Here is a 24,283-nt window from a genome sequence, read left to right on the forward strand (position 1 = left end):
CTGTATGTTAAAGCATTTTTACCACAAGTGGTTTAATGAGCCTATTAGTAGTCTTTTCTAGTTTGCAGTTAGATAATGTACTTTCTATTTTTTCTAACAGTGAGTAACTAAGGTGTGATTATTCTTTATGTGAAAAGAATCACAGACAAAGTGAAATATGTCTAAAGTATGAGAATATGCATAGTCATGCCACTAACAATGCACAGTGCTAATAATTTGCTTCATTTTTTTGTAATTTACAGTGTCTTTATTGTATGTTGTTGCTTAGGCCATGGTGACAGCAACAGCAGGAACATTCCTACGCTTGTGAAAGACATTAGTAATGTAGGAGAGGTCTCCTGTGGAAGTTCCCACACAATTGCACTTTCAAAAGATGGTCGCACTGTCTGGTCTTTTGGAGGTGGTGACAATGGTAAGTCCTGCTAGCCACAATCTATGTTTGTTCCTAATGAGATGTGTGTCTACCAATGTGCCCTATTTGCAGTGATTCTGTAATTATAATGTCATCATGATAAAATGATTTTTGGTGTCCTCACTTAATAGTAACTAAACAGTGACTGCAAGCAGTTTTAGTGGGCTCTGGGTTGGGTAGTATTTATATTTCTCTTGGACATTTTAAATAGTGCTCATATAAAGTGTCTCTTGCTCTTGCTCTCGTGGAAGGCGGTCGCTCTTTCCCTCCTCCCTTATCTGTCCTGCTTGGCCTCTCCTGTATCGTACTGTCTCGTCTACTCTACTCTACAGAGATTTTCTCAGCACAGCTCCTCAAAGAACAAATTATGGAATTGTTTAAATGGTCTCTGAATGCTATTGACACCATCTTCTCATTGAGAAGTTCGTGTTCGGGGGAACCCACATGCCCCGATGGAACGCAGATGGCAGGATACGCGACGGACTCGTGGGGGAAGTGGAGAGTCGTGTGCCTGGCACCTCTTTCGTTGTAGGACGTAGAGGATGTTTACCTATTCGGAACTTTAATTGTGGGGTTTCTGCTGATTGGTTTAGGCTTAGCCCTGCTGTATCGGGAAATTAAAAAAGTTGGGTCAGTTGTCAACGGTCCCAAGGAACTGCCCAATTTGATTTGATTGATATGGTGGGTAGAGCTGTTGGAACTCAGACTGTGGTTATTAATCGCAACATGGATTCCATTCTGGAGAAACTAACGGCTTTGCGAAATGAGATGGATCAGAGACACATTAATTCTGTGAGTTCTTGTTAATTTATTAGGGCTCAGACAAAAACAACATGTCATTTCTACACTTGGCTCCCACTGTTATCATCAACGACCTTGGTGATAAGAAAATTCCTCCAGAGAATCTGCTGCGAAGCACCCTACCCTCCTCCACTGGCTGGTTTATTCGGGGCAGTAAGAGAGCTGTCAACAACCATTTCATCGTGAACTTTATACAGACTTTTTCTTGCTACACGAATTGATTGACTGTCAGAACTTTATTTCCCCAACCCCCAACCCAACGTTTTCCACTCTTAGCTTAATTCCACCAACACGGCATGACAGATCTGTAGTGCGCGCTGGTCTGGCCCCCCCTTGTCATATTGAATGTTTGGACAGGTGGATGGCTAATTTCGCTGTAATTGTACTTGTTGCAATTTATAGTGACAATAAAGTTCTACTACTACTATTAAAGCCACACCACCCAGCTAACATAAAAATGGTGGTTAATTTAAAACAAAAAAACTTTAAACTCAAAATGTATTCATTTATTAGGATTTTAACGTCATGTTTTACATACTTTGGTTACACTCATGACAGAAACGGCAGTTACTGGTTACACAAGATTTATCAGTTCACAAGTTTAATGTCGGACACAGTCATGGACAATTTAGTATCTCCAATTCACCTCACTTGCATGTCTTTGGACTGTGGGAGGAAACCGGAGCTTCCGGAGGAAACCCACGCAGACACGGGGAGAACATGCAAACTCCACACAGAAAGGACCCAGACCGCGCCACCTGGGGATCGAACCCAGAACCGTGCCGCCCTTAAACTTAAAAAAGGCGTTTTAGTAAGTAACTATTTTATGATGGAACTATTCATATCAGTGAATTAGTTTCCTTCCAACAACAAAACTTTTTAACTCAACAGTTTTTGGTCATTGACCCCATTTTAAGGTCATCCTCACAACCCTCCAGAACCCCATCTATGTTGTTTGAGGCAGACTAAATACCAGTCTTTATGTTTAAGAGGGCGGCACGGTGGCTACATGGGCAGCACTGTCGCCTCACATCAAGAAGGTCCTGGGTTCGATCCCCAGGTGGGGCGGTCCATGTCCTTTCTGTGTGGAGTTTGCATGTTCTCCCCGTGTCTGTGTGGGTTTACTCCGGGTGCCCCGGTTTCCTCCCACAGTCCAAAGACATGCAAGTGAGGTGAACTGAAGATATTAAATTGTCCTTGATTGTGTTTGATATAACCTTGTGAACTGATTAATCTTGTGTAATGAGTAACTACCGTTTCCCATCATGAATGTAACCAAAGTGTAAAACATGACGTTAAAATCCTAATAAACAAACAAACAAACTTCATGTTTAAGATGGTAAATAATTATCCTTAAAAATATGCAGGGCAGGCACTCGGTGGTGCAGCTGTAAAACACGCAGGCCCACCAGTGCTGAGATCTTGAGCTCCGATGTTCAAATCTCAGTTCTGCTATCAGCGATCCGGTCGCCTACACAGACACACAATTGGCTGTGTGTCTGTAGGGAAGGGACAATGGCAGGAACAGGATTCCTTGTTGCTTGTGTAAGGGCGCATTCACATGAAGCGGCAAAAATGCTTTTTCACCAGCTGTGCCGCTGTTTCCTATGGAGTGAGGCGGTGCTGCTTAGACTCTCCTGGAGAAGCTGATTCTCACAATTTCTCAGCACCACGAGCTACAACTTTAAGTTTAAAAATGAAAATACAGCTTAACACAGATGTATGTGGATGCTTTCATAATGGATTTGACAGATATTTCACACAATTGCATATTTGTGTCATGGTGCACTTTGATGATGTTTCACCACACCGCTCAAGCCAAGCGCTGAGCAAAGCGGCAGTTCACGGTTTTGCCGCTTCTCATGTGAATGCACCCTAAGTGTGGCGCTTCTGCTGATCGATCGTGACACCTTCAGAGAGCGCAGCTGATAAAGGATGGCAGCGCGTGGCTCTCTGCATGTGACCCGATGCTCTGTGGGACCATGTCCCTGGCAAGCCAAAAGAAGAGATCGTATCATGAAAATAAGCACAGAGGCATGAAGGCATTTTTTATTTTTTATTTATTTTCCAAAAACTTGTTTTCACTTCATTATTTTTGGGAATTCAGTGTAAACTTGTGAGTAAAAATGTCAGTTTTATTCATTTGAAAATCAGATTCTCAACGCAATAAGTTGTGCAAAAAAACGTCAAGGGGTCTGAATACTTTCTTAACCCACTATAAATGAATTGACAGATTTTGTTATGTAAATGTTGTTTGGTTGGCATTCACTACTCAACAGTTTTCTTCTGGTGCATTTTTGTTTGTCTACATTGTTGTTTGCCAGGTAAACTTGGTCATGGTGACACCAATCGAGTGTACAAGCCCAAAGTGGTGGAGGCTCTGCAGGGCATGTTCATCCGTAAAGTCTGTGCTGGCAGTCAGTCCTCTCTAGCCCTTACCTCCACTGGACAGGTATATGCATCTGAAATTGTTTAAAGTTTAGAGACACTTGCAAACACTAGTGTATGTATGGTAACAATGTGTATAACTGTGTGTTAATGTTTTTTCTTTGTTAGGTGTATGCATGGGGATGTGGTGCCTGTTTGGGGTGTGGCTCCTCTGAGGCCACTGCTCTAAGACCAAAGCTGATAGAAGAATTGGCCACTACTCGAGTTGTGGACATCTCAATAGGGGACAGTCATTGCCTCGCATTGTCACATGGTAACATTTGTTGACATTGCACTAGTCTTCAAATACACACCCACAGAGGTTTACATAGTAATGATAACTAATTGCTGGTGCATTGCTTATATGCTAAAAGGTTACAACTTAATACTCCTAATACAATGTATAATAACTAAATACTCTGCATCTAACTAAATCGATTGTATTGTAGCAAATCTAGTGCAGGTGTAAACATAGTAAATAAATCACTTCAGGTACATGTGATGCCTCTTTCAAACATAATTTCCATCTTTCATGCCCTGAAGCAAATGAGCCCAAGAGATTTGTGTGTGTTATTATTTATTTATAATAAAGTTAGTTGCCATCTAGGCAGAAACAGACATTTATATAAGTCACACAAAATATCACACAGCTCAGTTTGCAAATACATGCAGATCTGTAAACATCCTGTTATCCTTAGGTTGTTGGAATACATGTCTGAACTTTTACCAAATGCAAATCTGCTGTAATTTCAGTCATTCCTCAATGAATGAGTCATTCCTCAATGAATGCCACAGACCACCAAAGAGCTTACATTGGATAAAAGGTAGCATTTTGATGCTGACCTAAATTCTTTAACAACCATACTGAAAGTGTAGCCAAACACCAATCAACGTTTTTCTGATTGTCTCTCAAGTCTAACTAGAGCTTGAGAAGGGGATTTTGATATGCTGGAGGGATGGCATGTGTACCACAAAAAATATTAAGGCTTATAATATTAGACTGTGAAATTATAATGATGTGGGTATTTTTTTCTAATATTTAGAAATAATAGTTTCAATAGTATTAGTAAAACATATTCAAAGTTTGAGTTATTAAAAAAAAAAAGAATTAACAGTGTCTAAAACATCATAGTGGACTCGAACAACAAGCACAGAGCACAAGCACCTAAACATAATTTCTTAAGCCAAACGCCTATTTGTTTTATGTTATGTAATCACTTTATATCACACAAGCTCTGTGTACAATACACTGCTTACGTTGTTTTATTCTGTTCTCTTATGCTATTAAATTAACAGAATGTGGACAGTTAAAGCAATTGTTTTTGTCTATTATATTTATTCTGAAATGTTAGTCTCAGTATTTTGTATGGTAAATAATTATCAATATGTTAAATACTGTGACAGGTTTAAAATTAATGATTGAATATTATGTGTATTGATAGATATGTCTTATTAAAATAAGTGTTTTATTATTAAACTTTTTTATAGATAATGAAGTTTATGCATGGGGTAACAACTCTATGGGGCAGTGTGGTCAAGGCAATTCAACTGGTCCCATTACTAAACCCAAGAAGGTGATTGGTTTAGATGGAGTAGCCATTCAGCAGATTTCAGCTGGAACATCCCACAGTTTGGCCTGGACTGCTCTACCTAGAGACAGGTTAGCAATGGCTTTCAGATTGGCATGTTTGCCAACATAGTTCTAAATTCATCAAGTTTTATATTCTTTGTTTAATGTTACCTTTCTTTGTTTTGTGGGGGGTCTGTTGCCAGGCAAGTAGTGGCATGGCACAGGCCTTACTGTGTTGACCTGGAGGAGAGCACTTTTTCTCACCTGCGTTCATTTTTGGAGCGATATTGTGATGGTATCAACAGCAAACTTCCTCCACCCCCATTTCCCTCCTCCAAGTACGTTTTGTTAAAATGTCATGTCAGTAACTAGTATCTTGTTAGTTTGTGTCTAATTTGTAATTTTTGTCACGCAGAGAGCATCATAATTTTCTTAAGCTGTGCCTGAAGCTGTTGTCTAATCACCTGGCATTGGCACTGGCAGGAGGTGTGGCTACCAGTATCCTTGGGCGACAGGCTCGGCCCCTTCGCAACTTGCTCTTTCGTTTGATGGATGCATCAGTACCTGATGAAATTCAGGAGGTGTGACAGTGTACATGTGTTTTTTTCTCTAAAATGCTGTTATGTTTGAATGCATTCTGATATCTTTTGCAAACAATGTTTTTGTTTTTAAGGCGGTCATTGAGACTCTCTCAGTGGGTGCCACAATGTTGCTGCCACCTCTTAGGGAAAGAATGGAGCTTCTTCATTCACTACTTCCTCAAGGACCTGAGCGCTGGGAGAGTCTCTCCAAAGGACAGGTTGGTTTCTGCTTTTGTTTTTGTGAATACTTACATTTTTGTTTAGACAAGAACACACTATGTATGCATGTAATTTGTGTAGAAATCTTAGATATCATTTGACACATGCAAGTGATGAAATATGCAATATTCTCTTTTCCTAAAGACATTTAAAATAAGTTTATCAAACAAGTGGGCGTTTAGTACATAGATGTTTGTAGAACAAGAATATATGTTGTCAGACATCGTTATAATGCTAAATATAGCTAAATGACCCAACAAATTAGAACTAGCCTTCCTAATGTATATTAGGCTTTATTGATCGTAGCTAACCAACTACACAGTTATGGTGCATTTACTAATGTTAAAAATAAAAACTATTTTTAAAGTCCTAGTGTGGCAGATTTTGTTAAGAACATAGCATTTAGCATGACTGTAACATTACGGTAACATTAGGGAACTTACATATTTTTACCACTTGCATGCCAGTGTGACATAGTTTATAGTGCAGTGTTTCGACTTATTTGTCATGCACATTTTTGGTTTTAGAGAATGCAACTGGACATAATTCTGACCAGTCTTCAGGATCACACGCATGTTGCATCTCTGTTGGGCTACAGTTCCCCTCCTGATGCCCCAGAGCCACTTACACAGTCCTCAGACTTGCAAACCCCTGGCACACAACTTGATACACACCTTGCGGAGATCCTTATGAAGACTCTACTCAGGAACCTTGGCTTTTACACTGTGAGGGGACAATACTTAAATTAAAATTTGAATTATTACTTCAAACCCCTGATCCCAACTGAGTTGATGTTGATGTTAAATATTTGTATGTGTATATGTTAACAGGATCAGGCATTTGGAGAGTTGGAGAAAAACAGTGATAAGCAGTTACAGGGCACATCTTCATCTGACAACAATCAACCAGCTCACCTTCATGATCTCCTTTGTTCTTTACAGAAGCATTTACTGGCCTACTGCCACATGAATCCTGTTACAGAGGTGCTTACCTCCTGATACACCATGCTAAAATACTGTTAGTTTGGTTTTTGCAAAATTGCATAAACAGCTTAATGACCTACTGAGTTGATTTGTTTTCTAGGATTCCAGCAGCATAGCTCTTCTTCATAAACACCTGCAGCTGCTGCTTCCTCATGCCACAGACATTTTCACTCGCTCTGCTGTGCTGTTAAAAGAAAGTTCTGGAAATGGTAGCGTGTGTGAAAAACTTCAAGGTTGTAGTTGTTTTTACCTCTTACACAAACATCCCATTTATGTAGGTCTGTCTTCTTTTACTATTAAAATTGAACTGACTTTTTTTTGGTAATATTTGTGTGTTGTAGAGGTGATATATGTGTCTGCGGCTGGAAGCATGCTGTGTCAGATTATTACATCTCTACTGTTGTTGCCTGTGTGGGTGGCTCGAACACTGCTCAGTTTTCTGTTAGATCTTCTCCCTCCATTAGATCGCCTTAACAGATTACTGCCTGCTGCATTTCCATTAGAAGATCAAGAGCTACAGTGGCCACTTCATGGTAAAATGCTAATCATAAATAGTAAAGTTTATAAAAAAGTGTGTATGGGACATTGTTGCAGCGCTGATTTAATTATATTCTTGTGCTAATAAATAACTCTTTTTAATAAGCTGTGCATGATGAGTGGCACTGCAGTGTATGACACACAAACCACAATTTGTGTTGTGTTTCTAGAATTTTCACTGAAATAGAGAAATGCACTCCGTCACTTTTCAGACTTAAAACCTGTGTAAAAACAAAACCACACTGGACACAACTCTGTTATTTTTACTTTTTACCCGTCTATTGGTTGTTTAAATTTACTGACATGGTTCTATGATCTAACACTCCCAACAGCTCTTAATCAGGCAGTAATCAACCTTGTTTTTACACTAGTCAGAAAGTATGCTGCCTCAACATAATTTAATTGCACCTTATATTGTCGCACAAGGCTGGAAGATACCCATGCAAACACAGGGTAAACAAGTTTAATTCCACACACTAAACCTTGAGCCCCTTTGATGTGGATGATGGGATGTGTTATGCCCAGATTTCTCATTTTATTCCTTATTGTTACTTAATTGCATTAAGTATTAAAAGTATTAACCAATTACAAACTTTTACCAGTTGGAAAATTAAAATTATATATATTTTTATGTTTTTAATATTTTCATGTTTAAACATAATATATATATATATTTTTAATATAAGTCTTTAAATTGAGTTTTATCTGTTTTTAACTAATCCAGTATTTACTTAAAAATTGATTTTATACTCTAAAGTGGAAACAGGTGCCAGCGGTGGAAAATTAATACCAGTTATGCATTGACCTCCCACATTGTTGTTTTAATACTTTTTTTGTTGTTTCTTGTTTCAGGGATCTCCGAGCTAATGGAGCCAATGTGCTTTTCAGGCCCAACACAGTTGTGGGTGTGGCTTGTGGATCTGGAGCGCACAGTGGCTTTGCTAATTGGCCAGTGCCTTGGTGGAATGCTTCAAGGCACTGCTCCCTCACTGGAGGAACAACATACTGCATACTGGCTCAAATCTCCACTTTTTAGCAGTGGCCTGGAAACAGACATACCACAGCTAGGTACACATATGGAACTGCTCCTTTATTATTTTTAAACATTTTTAGTACCAAAAAGTACAGTAATATTTTAAATAAAAATACAAACACATGTATTTGTTATAGACACATGCATTAGTTCACTGCTTGAGGTTGCTTTATGTGGTAATGAAGAGAAGAAGCCGTTTGACTGTCTGCTGCGTGCTGACCTGAACATTTTAGTTGAGCTGGCCCTCGGCTCCACCAAGGAGCCTGCTCACAGCCTGTGGACCAACATGCAAGACTTTGCCACCAGCAAAGGTAATACAAACTCATATTATTTTGCCAGCTATCAAAAAGGCTCTTAAAAATTATATATAGGTTTTTTTTATTATTAAGTAAGGATACTTGTATGTTCTCTGTTATATCTGTCACTCACTCACTTTCTTAACTGCTTATCCAATTGGAATCGTGCGGGGGGGGGGGGGTTGTCTTGTGCTGAAGCCTATCCCAGCATTTCAAAGGGCGCAAGGTACACAATAACATCCTGGATGGGGTGCCAGTCCATCGCAGGGCAGACACACACATCCATTCACCTATAGGGCAATTCAGGCTCCAATTAATCTGACTGCATATTTTTGGACTGTGGGAGGAAACCGGAGCTCCCGGAGGAAACCGGGAAACGCAGGCACGGGAAGAACATGCAAACTCCGCACAGAAAGGACCCGGACCCAACCTGGGGATCGACCTTCTTGCTGTGAGGCGACAGTGAGAGCCACCGTGCCGCCCTCTTATATACCTACCCACTTAAAATGAATTTAATAATAGGTTATGTTGTTTATTTTCTAGACTGGGACAGTGCATCCTTTACAAATGAGGCTTTATTGGACATAGTATCCCGCTTTGTTTTGGCCACTTTGCTGAAGCACACAGAACTGTTGGCCCAGGCCTGTGAAGAAGACAGGTAAGAGACTTGCATTATTTTATTTTATTATTATTAAGTATACCATTTACAGTCATGTGAAAAGTTAGGACACCCCATGAGAACCTTTGTATTTTTGAACATATTTAAACATATGGACATTTGAGCTTCATTTGAACAGTATTGATAGATGGAGCTTATATAACTAAACAAATGAGACTAAAAAATTACATTTAAACACAAGTTGTAAAATGTAATAAACAAAAATGGAAATTTATTGTGAGGAAAAAGTTAGGACACCCTATGCCCTAATAGCTGGTATTTACCCCTATGTCTGAAATAATCTCAATTAGATGTTTCCTCTAACCATCTACCAGTCTCTGACATCAACTGGGGAAAAGTTTTTCCCACTCCTCCATGCAGAATTTCTTCAGCTGTGTGAGGTTTGAGGGGTTTCTTGCATGAACAGCTCGTTTCAAATCACCCCACAGCATCTCAATAGGATTAAGGCCCGGGTTTTGACTTGGCCATTCCAGAACTCTCCATTTCATTCTTTTGAACCATTCCTTGGCGTATTTACTGGAATGTTTTGGGTCGTTGTCATGTTGCATGGTCCACCTCCGCTTCAGCTTCAGTTTGTGGACGGATGGTCTTACATTTTCCTCAAGCACGCTCTGATACAGTGAAGATTCTATGATGGATTCTATAATGGAGAGCTTGCCAGACCCTGCTGCGGCAAAGCAGCCCCAAACCATGACATTTCCACCTCCATGCATCACAGTTGGTATGAGGTTCTTGTGCTCAAATGCTGTGTTTGGTTTGCACCAAACATGTCTTCTGTTACTGTGCCCAATTAATTCAACTTTGGATTCATCTGCCCAAAGCACATTGTTCCAGAAGTCCTGGTCTTTGTCTAGGTGTTCTCTGGTAAACTTTAGTTTTGCCCTGATGTTTTTTTTGACAGCAAGGGTTTCCTCCTTCCACACCTCCCATGAAAATCAAACTTGTGCAGTCTCTTTCTGATGGTAGATGCATGTACCTTGACATCTACTGTGGCAAGAGCTACCTGTAGGTCCTGTGATGACATTGTAGGATTATTGGAGATTTCTTCATGCATCTTGCGGTCTGCTCTTGGTCTGAACTTGCTAGGACGGCCTGACCTGGCCATGTTGACAGTTGTATGTTTAAATGTTTAAATGTTCTCCACTTGTAAATTATTTTCCGGACAGTGGAATGGCTGATTTCTAATTGTTTTGAGATCTTTTTAAATCCCTTCCCAGACTCATATGCATCTACAACCTTCTTTCTGAAGGCCTCAGAGAGCTCTTTAGATCTCACCATGGTGATAACATTCACTTCAGCAATCAAGAGCAAATCAAACTTATGTCTGAGGTTTAAATAAAACTCCAATGTCCTCTAACAATGGTCTAATCATTGCAGCTGATGTGGTGCACTGGATTGTTATTTTAGACATTTTAAGTAGTAATAAATGTGGGGGTGTTCTAACTTTTTCCTCACAATAAATTTCTATTTTTGTTCATTACATTTTACAACTTGTGTTTAAAAGTATTTTAAACATCATTTTTGTTTAGTTATATAAGCTCCATCTCTCAATACTGTTCAAATAAATCTCAAATGACCATATGTTTAAATATGTTCAAAAAGACAAAGGTTTTCATGGGGTGTCCTAACTTTTTCACATGACTGCATGTATTTTCTGAAAAAATTTATTTAGTGAAACTACTTGGATATTAGTGCTGGAAAATAATTCGATATCGATATATATCCTGATAGAAAATGTTTCAATAACGATCGATATGCATACGTCGGTGCGTGATGATGTACGCCACAGGCACAAAGCCAGTGCTCAGCGTTACCACTCTGATTACACTACGCTACAACACGGTGGATATTAGCGGCAAAATGAGTTCAACAGCTGTGAGTGAACGAGCATCCACAGCTGAAAAATAAGCAGTAGAAATAGTTGATAAGAGAAGAAATATTATACTTTTTTTTCTGTAGTCTTCAAGCACAACACCTGATATAGCAAATTCTGCAGCAACTCTAAGCACTTTTGTTTGAAAATGTTTACATACAAATAATAATCAGTCCATGTTGTGGATTAAAGTTAAGACCAGAGGTGGAAATTGTGTAGTTTTTTTGTGTACTTGTACTTTTTAAAGTAGATTTCACAGCCTGTAATTGTACTTTTACTAAAGTATGTTTTGTATTAGGAATTGTAATTCTCTAGATTTAAAATAAGATCCGTTACTGAGTAAAAAAAAAACGCTAAAAAAAAATCGCGTCTGGGAAACTGCTGCAGTGAATTCTGCGACGGGGAGTCGGATCTTTTGTCTTGGTTCCTTTTAAAGAGCTGTATATATACATAACAACTCCCAGAAGCGCGAATCGGTTCCTTTATTTCAGTTTAAAGGGCCGTTCAATAGAATCGAATCATTCTACGACACATCACTAGTGGTTATACAGTTTGAAAAAGTTTTATGGGACTAAAATGACACATTACACATCCCTAAATGTTTTAAATGTTGTATCAACATGTTTCTTCTATTATATTTGAATTAAAAACAACTATTGTGAGATTTATATCCAAGAGACCCCTCCTCTCCTGTTAATAAAGTAACTAAGTAAAGTTTACTCGGAGTACATTTGAAATGAGTTACTTTTTACTTGAGTAGATTTTTAGACTAGTAACTTTACTTATACTTAAGTAAAAATTCATTAAAGTAAAAGTACTTTTACTTTAGTACAATATTTTAGTACTCTTTCCACCTCTGGTTAAGACATATGTTAATATATTATATTATACTGTATATTGTCAAAGCTTATGTGTTTTTGAGAATGATGTCGTGTTTTTGTCTGTATACAAATGCTGAATACAAGTAAAAGGTAAAAGCTAATTTATTTGTATTATTATTATTATTTCTAAAATATGTAGTTGTAAAGGGTGAGATTTCATAGACTTTGCAAAAAAAAATTTCAGAGGTTCGCAGGTACAGCCTTTCAATGTTGGTGTTTCTGGCAGTTTTTCTGACATTTGTATTATTCATATCGATATCGGAATTATATCGTATCGACCGAAATTAGGAGTTATATCGTGATATAAATTTTAGCCATATCGTCCAGCCCTATTGGATATGTATATAAACTCGTATGTTTGACACAGAAAACAGAGGACAAAATTAAATTATAACTTTTAAAATTAAAATCAATGCCAAAACACAAATAATGGCACCCTTGGTTCAATTTAAAACAAAGAGCTAAACTAGACTAACCTGTGATTTTCAGGCTGAGCTGGAAACATCTTAAGTTATGGTTTCACACCACACCATACTCTGCACTTGCTAGTAAAATACTCTGTTTATACAAAGTTGATACATTTGCAACTTATTTCTGAAGATATTGGCTTTTTCATACTAAACAGTTAAGAACACTTGTCCAAGCGCTTGTTGGACAATCAATAGGCATGTATTAGATTTTTCAGTCTTTGGACTGTGATTTGGACTGGGACCGTGATGGGCTGTAATGGTGGCTTTGTGAGTAACACTGTTGTGTCACAGTGGGAAGGTCCTGGGTTTGATTCCCAGATGGAGTCAATTATATGTATGTGGATTAAAAAATATATACATTGTAGATTCATATGAGTCTGGGAAGGGATTTAAAAAGATCTCAAAACAATTAGAAATCAGCCATTCCACTGTCTGGAAAATAATTTACAAGTGGAGAACATTTAAACATACAACAGCCAACATGGCCAGGTCAGGCCATCCTAGCAAGTTCAGACCAAGAGCAGACCGCAAGATGCGTAAAGAAATCTCGAATAGTCCTACAATGTCATCACAGGACCTACAGGTAGCTCTTGCCACAGTAGATGTCAAGGTACATGCATCTACCATCAGAAAGAGACTGCACAAGTTAGATTTTCATGGGAGGTGTGGAAGGAGGAAACCCTTGCTGTCAAAAAAAAAAAAACATCAGGGCAAGACTAAAGTTGGCCAGAGAATACCTAGACAAAGACCAGGACTTCTGGAACAATTTGCTTTGGGCAGATGAATCCAAAGTTGAATTAATTGGGCACAGTAACAGAAGACATGTTTGGTGCAAACCAAACACAGCATTTGAGCACAAGAACCTCATACCAACTGTGATGCATGGAGGTGGAAATGTCTTGGTTTGCCGCAGCAGGGTCTGGCAAGCTCTCCATTATAGAATCCATCATAGAATCTTCATTGTATCAGAGGGTGCTTGAGGAAAATGTAAGACCATCTGTTCACAAACTGAAGCTGGAGTGGAGGTGGACCATGCAACATGACAACGACCCAAAACATTCCAGTAAATCCACCAAGGAATGGCTCAAATGAAAGAAATGGAGAGTTCTGGAATGGCCAAGTCAAAGCCCGGGCCTTAATCCTATTGAGATGCTGTGGGGTGATTTGAAACGAGCTGTTCATGCAAGAAACCCCTCAAACCTCACACAGCTGAAGAAATTCTGCATGGAGTAGTGGGAAAAACTTATCACAATAAATTTCCATTTTTATTTTTTACATTTTACAACTTGTGTTTAAAAGTAATTTTTTAGTCTCATTTGTTTAGTTATATAAGCTCCATCTATCAATACTGTTCAAATGAAGCTCAAATGTCCATATGTTTAAATGTTTTCAAGAAGACAAAGGTTTTCATGGGGTGTCCTAACTTTTTCACATGACTGTGACATTTACAGATACGTTGACAAATACTTGTCAGCCTCTAATGTTTTTTTGGTGTGATAGGTATCAGCCATGTAAGCTGTTGGCAGAAGTGTATCGCAGTGTGTATAGAGTGAGGAATCGAGTACTGGCTTGCAAGAACATGGAGCTTGTCGAAGCCAACCCACCATCCAGAGAGCGAAGGGTACAAATTTTCAGACAAGTGCACATATTGTCACAAAACCACCGGCACAAATGTGAACTTTAAACCTTTAAAAAACCTCCACTTTTCCTGTTTGGCTATTTGCAGATTTCTGAAAACGCAGATTCTGTGGAGCTGGATGCACAGGAACATTCTTTTACTCGCACCATTGATGAGGAGGCTGAATTAGAGGAGCGGGCAGAGAGAGAGAGAGACCATGAGGATGGCCAGCAGGACGAGGAGGAGAGGGAAAACGAGGTCATGACTGCAGGAAGTGAGTTTACTTATGCATTATTTTGTGCACTTGTAGTGGAGCATGTATTTGTGCTTTGCATGTGATGGTAATAGGCACTTTGAATGCTTAATCAGCAATATTGTGTTATGTAGAATTACAAGGTACAAACCACAGAGTATGCTGAAATGGAAGTGAGAACCAGTGTTGTTATGATGTAATTCAATTTATTTTCTGACCTCGCTTCTCTTTTTTTGCTGTGTCTTAATGGGCACAGAAATCTTTCAATGTTTTCTTTCAGCTCGAGAGGTGGCACGGGGTCGAGAGCGAGTCTGCACAGGCAGTATCAGCGTCCAAGAGGAGTCTGTTGAACCTGGTGAGGAGCACAGCAACAGTACACCCCTACAGGATGGGCAGGACCTTTTTACCGCCACCTGCAATGGCATCATCCATCGTTGTGCTATGCTTCTAATGGCTGTTAGCCCACCACTTGCACAACAGACCAATCAGCAGCCTCTTTCCCACTGTCCCATGCAGGAAGGATGTGGTTTTATGACCAGGTGAGTGACAGTGACCAGAGCTATCATGACCTCTTTAGTCTTACAAGAGGAGGATTGTTTTATAAACTTCAAGGATTATACTTAAAATAATATATATTTTTTTTGTCAATGTGTAAAGGTTTTTTTTTATTATTCTTGTGAGCAGTCTAAGTTTGATTCTTGTTTTCAGACATTTTTGGTTTTGCATGTTCTCCACTTGTTTGTTTGGGTATCCTCTGGGTACTTTAGTTGCTTTCAAAAAATGCGTAAGGTGGATTGGCTTATCTTAATTGTCCCTAGGTGTAAGCAAGTCATGCCCAGCGTTGGATTGGCACACTGTCCGTGGTCCTGCTTTGTACCCAAGTGTTACCAGACTGACTGTGACCCAGGCCAGCATAAAGAATTTAGCAAAAATAAATAGTATTAATGAATGTTGCCCAGCATACTTACCCTCAAGTGACCCTAAATTAACATCTTAAGAATCAGTCTGTGCATCCTTGGCTTATTTTGCTATATGTAATAAAGTCTGCTTCTTTTTCATTTCCATTATATTTTTTTCCTCATATAGTTTAAAATTTTATGGTCTTAGCATATATTGCCCTATTTACTTATTTTCAGGAGTGAGAGTTTGTCAGCTGAGAGCCACTCTGTTCAAAGTAGCCTGAGTTACAGACTCGCCAAATCCAGGAGTGAATCTGACTTGTCACAACCAGAGTCTGATGAAGAAGGATATTTGTTGGTGAGTCACCACCACGTTTATGTATGTGTTTAATTATATATCTGAAAATGAAGGGTTAGATCACTTTTGGTTTGACCTATTTTAGACTGGCAAGAAGAATGTTGATCTGGATTCAGCGTTCAACCATAAAACGAGAGGTAAGTGTTCTTGCTATTGATATTTTTTTTACCACATTCTCATTCAGCCAACCCTTGAACACGTTAACTGTTTTATAGATAGGAATAAGTACAGGAATTATTAGCTTTAGTACCATAGTTTGCATTTGTACTAATATGCAAGGAGAACAGGTTTTGTGCTCAAGTCTGGTTGTGCATTGTATACAGTGGGGTCAAAAAGTATTTAGTCAGCCACTGATTGTGCAAGTTCTCCTACTTAGAAAGATGAGAGAGGTCTGTAATTTTCATCATAGGTACACTTCAACTATGAGAGACAAAATGAGAAAAAAAAATCCAGGAAATCACATTGTAGGATTTTTAAAGAATTTATTTGTAAATTATGGTGGAAAATAAGTATTTGGTCACCCACAAACAAGCAAGATTTCTGGCTCTCACAGACCTGTAACTTCTTCTTTAAGAAGCTCTTCTGTCCTCCACTCGTTACCTGTATTAATGGCACCTGTTTGACCTCGTTATCTGTATAAAAGACACCTGTCCACAGCCTCAAACAGTCAGACTCCAAACTCAACCATGGCCAAGACCAAAGAGCTGTCGAAGGACACCAGGAAGAAAATTGTAGACCTGCACCAGGCTGGGAAGAGTGAATCTACAATAGGCAAGCAGGTTGGTGTGAATAAATCAACTGTGGGAGCAATTGTAAGAAAATGGAAGACATACAAGACCATTGATAATCTCCCTTGGGGTCAGGATCTCATCCCGTGGGGTCAAAATGATCATGAGAACGGTGAGCAAAAATCCCAGAACTACACAGAGGGACCTGATGAATGACCTGCAGAGAGCTGGGACCAAAGTAACAAAGGCTACCATCAGTAACACACTACGCCGAGAGGGACTCAAATTCTGCAGTGCCAGGCGTGTCCCCCTGCTTAAGCCAGTACATGTCCAGGCCTGTCTGAAGTTTGCCAGAGAGCATATGGATGATCCAGAAGAGGATTGGGAGAATATCATGTGGTCAGATGAAAATGGAACTTTTTGGTAAAAACTCAACTCGTCGTGTTTGGAGGAAGAAGAAAAACCCAAGAACACCATACCTACTGTGAAGCATGGGGGTGGAAACATCATGCTTTGGGGCTGTTTTTCTGCAAAGGGGACAGGACGACTGATCCGTGTTAAGGGAAGAATGAACGGGGCCATGTATCGTGAGATTTTAAGCCAAAACCTCCTTCCATCAGTGAGAGCATTGAAGATGGAACGTGGCTGGGTCTTCCAGCATGACAATGATTCCAAACACACCGCTCAGGCAACGAAGGAGTGGCTCTGTAAAAAGCATTTCAAAGTCCTTGAGTGGCCTAGCCAGTCTCCAGACCTCAACCCCATAAAAAATTTTTGGAGTCCGTGTTGCCCAGCGATAGCCCCAAAACATCACTGCTCTAGAGGAGATCTGCATGGAGGAATGGGCCAAAATACCAGCTACAGTGTGTGCAAACCTGGTGAAGACTTACAGGAAACGTTTGACCTCTGTCATTGCCAACAAAGGTTATGTTACAAAGTATTGAGTTGAACTTTTGTTATTGACCAAATACTTATTTTCCACCATAATTTACAAATAAATTCTTTAAAAATCCTACCATGTGATTTCCTGGATTTTTTTTCTCATTTTGTCTCTCATAGTTGAAGTGTACCTATGATGAAAATTACAGACCTCTCTCATCTTTCTAAGTAGGAGAACCTGCACAATCAGTGGCTGACTAAATACTTTTTGGCCCCACTGTAATACATATGATTCTGTTTTATGAATGCCTGTTTTATTTAAACACACCTGAGAAGTTAAAATAATTGAGTTGTAATTGTTAAAGTTTGACATGTTTATTAAACCACAAAAGTGTGTTGTTTGACTTGACGAGCTAGAAGTTTGTGGGGAAAATGCATCATACATTATTTACTAGCTAGTTGTACTTTAAATCTAATTTATATTTTGTCTCCTTTAGATCTGCACAGTACTTTTGACTCTGCTGATTGTTTTGGGCCTAGTTTGGGACGTGATCACTTGTACAACTCATCTCAGTCGTATGAGGAATCTGACCTTGAACTGAGCTGCACACTGCAGATTCACACATTGATTGATAACATTGTCAACTTTTTCATCGGTGATATGGGCAATGCGTCTGGATTCAAGGAACCAGAGGAGACCATGTCCACCAGCCCCCAAGCTATTATTATAGCCATGGAGCAGCAGCAAAGCAGGGCAGAGGTAGAAGAAAGTTTCGAAACTCTTTTGTTAGGGCTTAGAATCTTTGTTTTTATGTGACACGGGTATTACAGCACGATGATAAAGTACTCTGTGCAGCTTTAAAATAAATGTATTATTTATACCAACTTAAAAGGCATGTGCATCAGTTGGTGTTCAATATGCTCATATGCAGCGGTCATACATGTTTATACCTACAATGGATCAACAGTTTGCACACCCCTGGTAAAATGCCAGGGTTTTGTGACATACAAAAGGAGCCCCAAACAGCCTCAAAGCATCATGCTGCCACCACCATCCTTCACTGTGGGTGTGGTATTATTTTGGTTATGCTTAGTGTTAATGCGCCAAATATGACTTTTGGAATTACAGCTAAAAGGTTCAACCTTGGTGTCATCAGTCCACATTTTCCGACATGCTTTTGGCATACTTAATGTACAGTAAAATGTAGCCAGACTTGCCACCCTACCCCACAGCCCAGTAATATGAAGTATATGAATGATTGTTAGGGATGTCCCGATCCGATCTTAAAGATCGGGATCGGGGCCGATCAAGGCATTTTTTAACTGATCGGAATCGGCTTTACTAAACCCGATCGTAATCCCGATCTTTTGTTTTACATCAGCATGTCCGCTGTGTGGAAATTGGAAAGTGAAACAAGTCCAACAGGGTGTAATGTCTGCAATGCGAGCGTTTTACGAGGCGGTAGGAGCAGAGCTGCGTTCATTACTGTAGAATTTTACTGTTTATATGGTGTGTGAGTCAAGGATCACTCCGGTTTACAAAACAACGTAGTGATGCACTCGTTTAATTAAGAAATAAATACACAGTATATTCACATATTGTCAGGAGCATAACACTTTATTAACTTCTTCTGTTACGGTACCGAATAGCGGACAGCTAGAGTCAAGCACGCTATTCCATGCACTATGGAAGCCCCAAAGGGTCAAAACACACTCACTTTGCATAGAAACGTCCATCAAACCACTGTCAAAATACAAGCACTTTAAAAACTGGCTTTCCTTCATAACAAAAGAGCCTTTCCATTTTATTTTGGTATTCAGGTTTTACTGTAATGCTTTTAAGTAACATTTTTTCTTATATTCAAGTTAAGCTGCTACACAGATTTTTCATTTTTAGTGTATCACTGCATTAAACAGATTTTTTTTCTTCGAATGTAAAGTTTATCAATCATTTTGATTGATTTTGTAAAAATACAAAACATTAAGCCAATAGCTTGGATGCAGCATTTTTCCCTACAGCACTGCAGAGCTATTTAGTTGTTAAACATGTACATTGGATTAATTTGAATAACTGTTATGTACTTGAAGTGTGCACTGTGTGAACAGTATTATCCAGTTCTTATCTAGACAATATCTAGAAAATACAAGTATCGGTTTGAGACTAGGTATCAGATCGGGATCAAAATTAATAATCGGGATCGGTATCGGGAACAAAAAAACGTGATCGGGACATCCCTAATGATTGTTGTCACATTTTGCACAAAAACCTGGCATTTTAACTTGTGTGTAGACTTTTAATACCCACTACATTTCTATTTTGATAAAAATATAGCTGCACTTAAATTTAGGAACTTTTGCTTAAACGTTATGTCATGTGCCCCTTCCTTTTGGAGTTCTGACATTCTAGCTTTATTTATGGTGATTATTAATAATGATTTAAATTTTGTACCTAAAATTTTCCTTTTTTTATCTTTACACTTGCACAACCATTGCATATATGCACGCACACACAAAAATAAACGGCTCAGAATTAATTAAGTATACCTACAGCAATTGTAACAACTTTAAATAATACTAATGAGTGTCAAAGTTGAGCCTTTTTATAAGAACATATCTAAATTTGGGATTCAGCGTCAGTGTTATATCATTAAGCATTTATTACTGATTGTGTATTTGGTTTTAAAAAGCCTCCTGTGTATAGGGGTTGCTGATGCAATCCTCCTATTTCTATATTGGATTGACAAATGCACCTTCCAATGGCTAGGCTGTTTCGACCACGACACAGGCCAAAAAAAATTATTATTTTAAAGTGTAGGAAATAAAGCCTCCATGCAGTGACTATGTGTTTAATAATGTGTCATTTAGGAGAGCACTCAGTTCAGTGATAAAACATGTTGCAACTAATATAAAAATGTAAAAAACAAATATATGCATGGTATATTTATTGGCATATGTGAAATCATATTAATGAATTATGTATGCTTTCTTTTCAATAGAGCATTTCTGTCACTTCTGCTATGTACTACAAAAGAGAAGCAGTCTAATAACCACTTTAAAAACGCAGATCATTTGTTAAATGTAATGTTTTGCCAAAAAAATAGAAAAGCAATTCAAAATTAAGAGCTACATTCATCCATTATCTCTTACCCATCTGTGTGTGTTCTTAGGTGCGGCTGGAAGCCCTTCATCAGATTGTGGCATTAATATCTGGGATGGAGGAGAAAAGCATCCATACTGCTACAGTGGCTGGTCGTGCTGCCACCTTTAACTCTGCTTCTCTGTTAACATCAGTAAGACTGCAGTTTTTGGCAGGGTGCTTTGGCTTAGGTTCCTCTCTTAAAGGAGAGAGTGTCCAGCTGCACCACTACCAGGTAATAAAAATTTTCTAAAGTTGTTATAAGTACAAAGTACAATAAATTAAATGTATTTTTGTGAAGCTATCTGCCACAGAATTTTTACTCTAACTCTCAATGTATATTTCATACATCCTTTCTGCAGGATGGAGTTCAAGCTGCAAAAAAAAGTTTACAGATGGACATTCAGGCAGCTGTACATAAAATCTATCAGCAGCTCTCAGTCACACTGGAAAGAGCACTTCAGGCCAATAAACACCATATTGGTAATACAAAAAGCACTCATGAGTTACAATTTAAGGTTTGTCCTGTCTTTATTGAGTAATCTTTGTGTTTTTTGGCCACACAGAAACTCAGCAGAGGCTGCTGTTAGTGACAGTCTTTGCCCTAAGTGTGCGTTACCAGCCAGTAGATGTGTCGCTGGCAATCTCCAGCGGCCTGCTTGAAGTGCTTTCTCAGCTGTGCGGAAAAGAAACCCTACTGGGTCAAACTCTACAGCTCCTGCACAAACCTGCGGGCTCTCAGCTCAGCACAGCACTCAAAGTGGCCAGCACTAGATTGCTGCAGATTCTCGCCATCAGCACCGGGTAATATATTAATCCCAGAAAAACACTACTAACACATTTGCCAAGAAGTTTAAAGTAGAGAGTGAAAGAAGGTGCAGTGTGTGACAGTCACATGCTTACATACTCAATTTGCAGTCACCATGATGGTGACTTGCAGAGATAGTAGCACAATAGGTGTGTCCTCTTTATGTAAGAGGAATTCTGTTTCTCGTACCTTTCATTAAGTAAAATATTTGATACTTTATACTAGCTGCAAACTACACTAATGCATAGGAAGATGCATATTGCTTGAGCTCATTCTCAGAAATATATGTGGATTGTGTGCAAGTACATAACTTCTTTTGTGCTAAATATTGGCATGGTAAATATTTAGAATTTAATAAATAGTTTACATTAAAATTGTTTTAATTGAAATGGTACACATACTACACCTGTTGCAGAGTGTTTTTAAATATTGCTTTTCTATGTTAGAACATATGCAGACAGGTTGAGTCCCAAGGTTGTGCAGGCTCTACTGGACCTGCTGTGCAGTCAGCTTAAGACGTTGCTGTCCCAGGCTGCAGGCAGTGTATTTAGTCCAGAGCATGACGAGAAAACAGAGGATTGCCCAGAGGCCAAGAAAAAAGACTTGAGGGGTAATTTGCCCTCACACTATAATTACACACACGTTTATCATTACAATTCAGATATTTATTATAATTTATTATTTATTTGTAATTTATTATTATTTTTTTGTTTGGTTGTAGCATTACTGCGCAGACAGCACACAGCAGAGTTACACCTGGGGGACTTTCTTGTGTTCCTGCGACGGGTTGTATCATCCAAAGCTATACAGTCCAAGATGGCCTCTCCCAAATGGACTGAAGTGTTGCTTAATATTGCATCTCAGAAATGCTGTTCAGGTAATATTACAATAACCCTACTTTATGTATGTATACTTTTTGTTTAAAAACTAGATTAAAACTATTTCTGTGCACTTGTAAAATTCATAAAATACATATGTATTTCAGGTCTTCCATTAGTGGGAAATTTAAGAACACGTCTGTTGGCCCTGCATGTTTTGGAAGCTGTGCTTCCTGCTTGTGAGAGTTCTGTTGAGGATCATCAAAAAAACCAGGTTGCTTATCAGTTTTCTTTACTTTACCATGCTTCTATAGGGAAAAGCAGTTCAAGCGTTTTGGCAAAGTGGATTAAGTTTTATGTATAAACTCTTTGTATAAATGTATAAACATTTTAATTAGTTACTATTCCATGCTGCTAAAAGTATTTTTGCAACCGTGATGCTGCCACCACCATACATGTCCTGGCTTAGATTTACAACACGCTAGAATGGTTTTCGTTGCCAGCTGTCTGGTTGAAGCGTATGCACTAGTGGTGAGGTATTCCCAGAGTTCATAGCGTTTCTCTCTGTAAGCAATGTGGCTTGTAGTGTAAATCTTCCACTGAAAACAATCAGAGTAGATTACAAAACGGCTTTGCCGTTTTTCTTTGAATATGTAATATACCCTGTTCGTAACTCAACAATGGAGAAAAAACTTACTTTATTTGAAATATGTAGTCAGTACTCACTGTGTTACTGCAGATTTTCTTAAAATAACATCAAATACAAAGCGTATCTTATATAATGTGCATGAAGTGACTGGCATAATCATCATAATGCTGATACATTCTTAAATGTTTTTTTACCTTTGTTATAAGGTGGTGGAAAGGCTGTTCTCTCTGCTGTCTGACTGCATGTGGGAGGTGCCAGTAGCTCAGGTCAAACACTCCCTGAAAGAGAGAGAGCAAGAGATCAAACTCCAGGTAAACAACAGTAGTATAAAATTATATGTAACCCCTATTAAATTTTCTTATTTTACATCGTCTTCTTCATGTAAAGTGCCCTTATTATGGTTCTGTGTCTACTTAAGACTGAGACAGAGGAGGAAGAGGAAAATCTACCCATACAAGAAGTAATTTTTGACCCAGAAAAGGCCCAGTGCTGCGTGGTGGAGAATGGTCAGGGTCTAACGCATGGCAGTGGAGGCAAAGGCTATGGACTTGCAGCCACAGGCATCTCTTCAGGCTGCTACCAGTGGAAGGTGCTATTCTTACAAAAATTCATTAAAAAAAAATCCAACCTCTAATCTGGCAAAAACAAACTGGATATTTTACAGCTTAGTATCTGATAATCTAGCACATGTATTTAAGACTGTTTTCTTTTGTCAGTTCTTCATTGTTAAAGAGAATCGTGGAAATGAGGGCACTTGTGTGGGTGTGTCGCGCTGGCCTGTGCATGACTTTAACCACCGCACCACAGCTGACATGTGGCTTTACCGGGCCTACAGTGGAAACCTGTACCACAATGGAGAGCAGACACTTGCATTATCCAGCTACACACAGGGGGACTACATCACCTGCGTGTTGGACATGGAGGCTCGCACTGTGTCGTTTGGCAAGAATGGAGAGGTATGCCTATCCACTTATCCTCTGTGTGCTTGCTTTTAGGGTTATTTGTGTGGTGAAATAAAAATAGTTTACCCAAAATAATGAAAAAGTAGAATTTGTCTCAATATTTTCAATATTTTCTCTAATCTTCTCTTAACAGAATATGCACTTCATGGCATTATTCTGCAAAATTCTTTATTGTAATGTCAAACATAAAATCTCCCATAAAATTAAAGCAATAACTTCTGCAATTTAAGTAAAGGAACTTAGTGCAATACACTTAACAACAATGTCACATGTCCTAAATTCACTTTTAGGATGAATACCACCACTCAAAAAATGTTTTACAGTAAAGATTGATGCAGCTTAAGTGATACTCTTTTGTCTTAACAATCAACTGGAGGATGCTGTCAGAAAGCTCAGTAGTCATCTGGGTTTGC

General features: G+C 38.8%; 1 protein-coding gene across 3 annotated transcripts in view; it reads left to right on the top strand.

Annotated features, from left to right (window-relative positions):
* The window catches only part of herc1 (HECT and RLD domain containing E3 ubiquitin protein ligase family member 1), a 96,708-nt gene that overhangs the window by 29,731 nt on the left and 42,694 nt on the right, over positions 1-24,283 (top strand). For 2 of the 3 annotated variants that reach the window (XM_063013252.1, XM_063013253.1), the window contains exons 7-35: positions 269-412; positions 3,538-3,665; positions 3,770-3,914; positions 5,129-5,300; positions 5,414-5,548; positions 5,626-5,791; positions 5,884-6,009; positions 6,538-6,735; positions 6,841-6,993; positions 7,094-7,226; positions 7,335-7,526; positions 8,383-8,598; positions 8,701-8,874; positions 9,403-9,517; positions 14,263-14,383; positions 14,489-14,654; positions 14,890-15,172; positions 15,770-15,890; positions 15,976-16,027; positions 17,995-18,257; positions 20,665-20,868; positions 20,996-21,116; positions 21,200-21,437; positions 21,888-22,051; positions 22,163-22,318; positions 22,427-22,533; positions 23,115-23,219; positions 23,327-23,497; positions 23,625-23,864. In XM_063013252.1, coding sequence (XP_062869322.1) covers positions 269-412; positions 3,538-3,665; positions 3,770-3,914; positions 5,129-5,300; positions 5,414-5,548; positions 5,626-5,791; positions 5,884-6,009; positions 6,538-6,735; positions 6,841-6,993; positions 7,094-7,226; positions 7,335-7,526; positions 8,383-8,598; positions 8,701-8,874; positions 9,403-9,517; positions 14,263-14,383; positions 14,489-14,654; positions 14,890-15,172; positions 15,770-15,890; positions 15,976-16,027; positions 17,995-18,257; positions 20,665-20,868; positions 20,996-21,116; positions 21,200-21,437; positions 21,888-22,051; positions 22,163-22,318; positions 22,427-22,533; positions 23,115-23,219; positions 23,327-23,497; positions 23,625-23,864 — 4,709 coding nt within the window. The remainder of the gene's footprint in view (positions 1-268; positions 413-3,537; positions 3,666-3,769; positions 3,915-5,128; positions 5,301-5,413; positions 5,549-5,625; positions 5,792-5,883; positions 6,010-6,537; positions 6,736-6,840; positions 6,994-7,093; positions 7,227-7,334; positions 7,527-8,382; positions 8,599-8,700; positions 8,875-9,402; positions 9,518-14,262; positions 14,384-14,488; positions 14,655-14,889; positions 15,173-15,769; positions 15,891-15,975; positions 16,028-17,994; positions 18,258-20,664; positions 20,869-20,995; positions 21,117-21,199; positions 21,438-21,887; positions 22,052-22,162; positions 22,319-22,426; positions 22,534-23,114; positions 23,220-23,326; positions 23,498-23,624; positions 23,865-24,283) is intronic. The other variant, XM_063013254.1, reaches the window with a different exon arrangement.

The sequence above is a fragment of the Trichomycterus rosablanca genome, chromosome 17, assembly GCF_030014385.1.
Source record: "Trichomycterus rosablanca isolate fTriRos1 chromosome 17, fTriRos1.hap1, whole genome shotgun sequence".
In the NCBI taxonomy this organism is placed as follows: domain Eukaryota; kingdom Metazoa; phylum Chordata; class Actinopteri; order Siluriformes; family Trichomycteridae; genus Trichomycterus; species Trichomycterus rosablanca.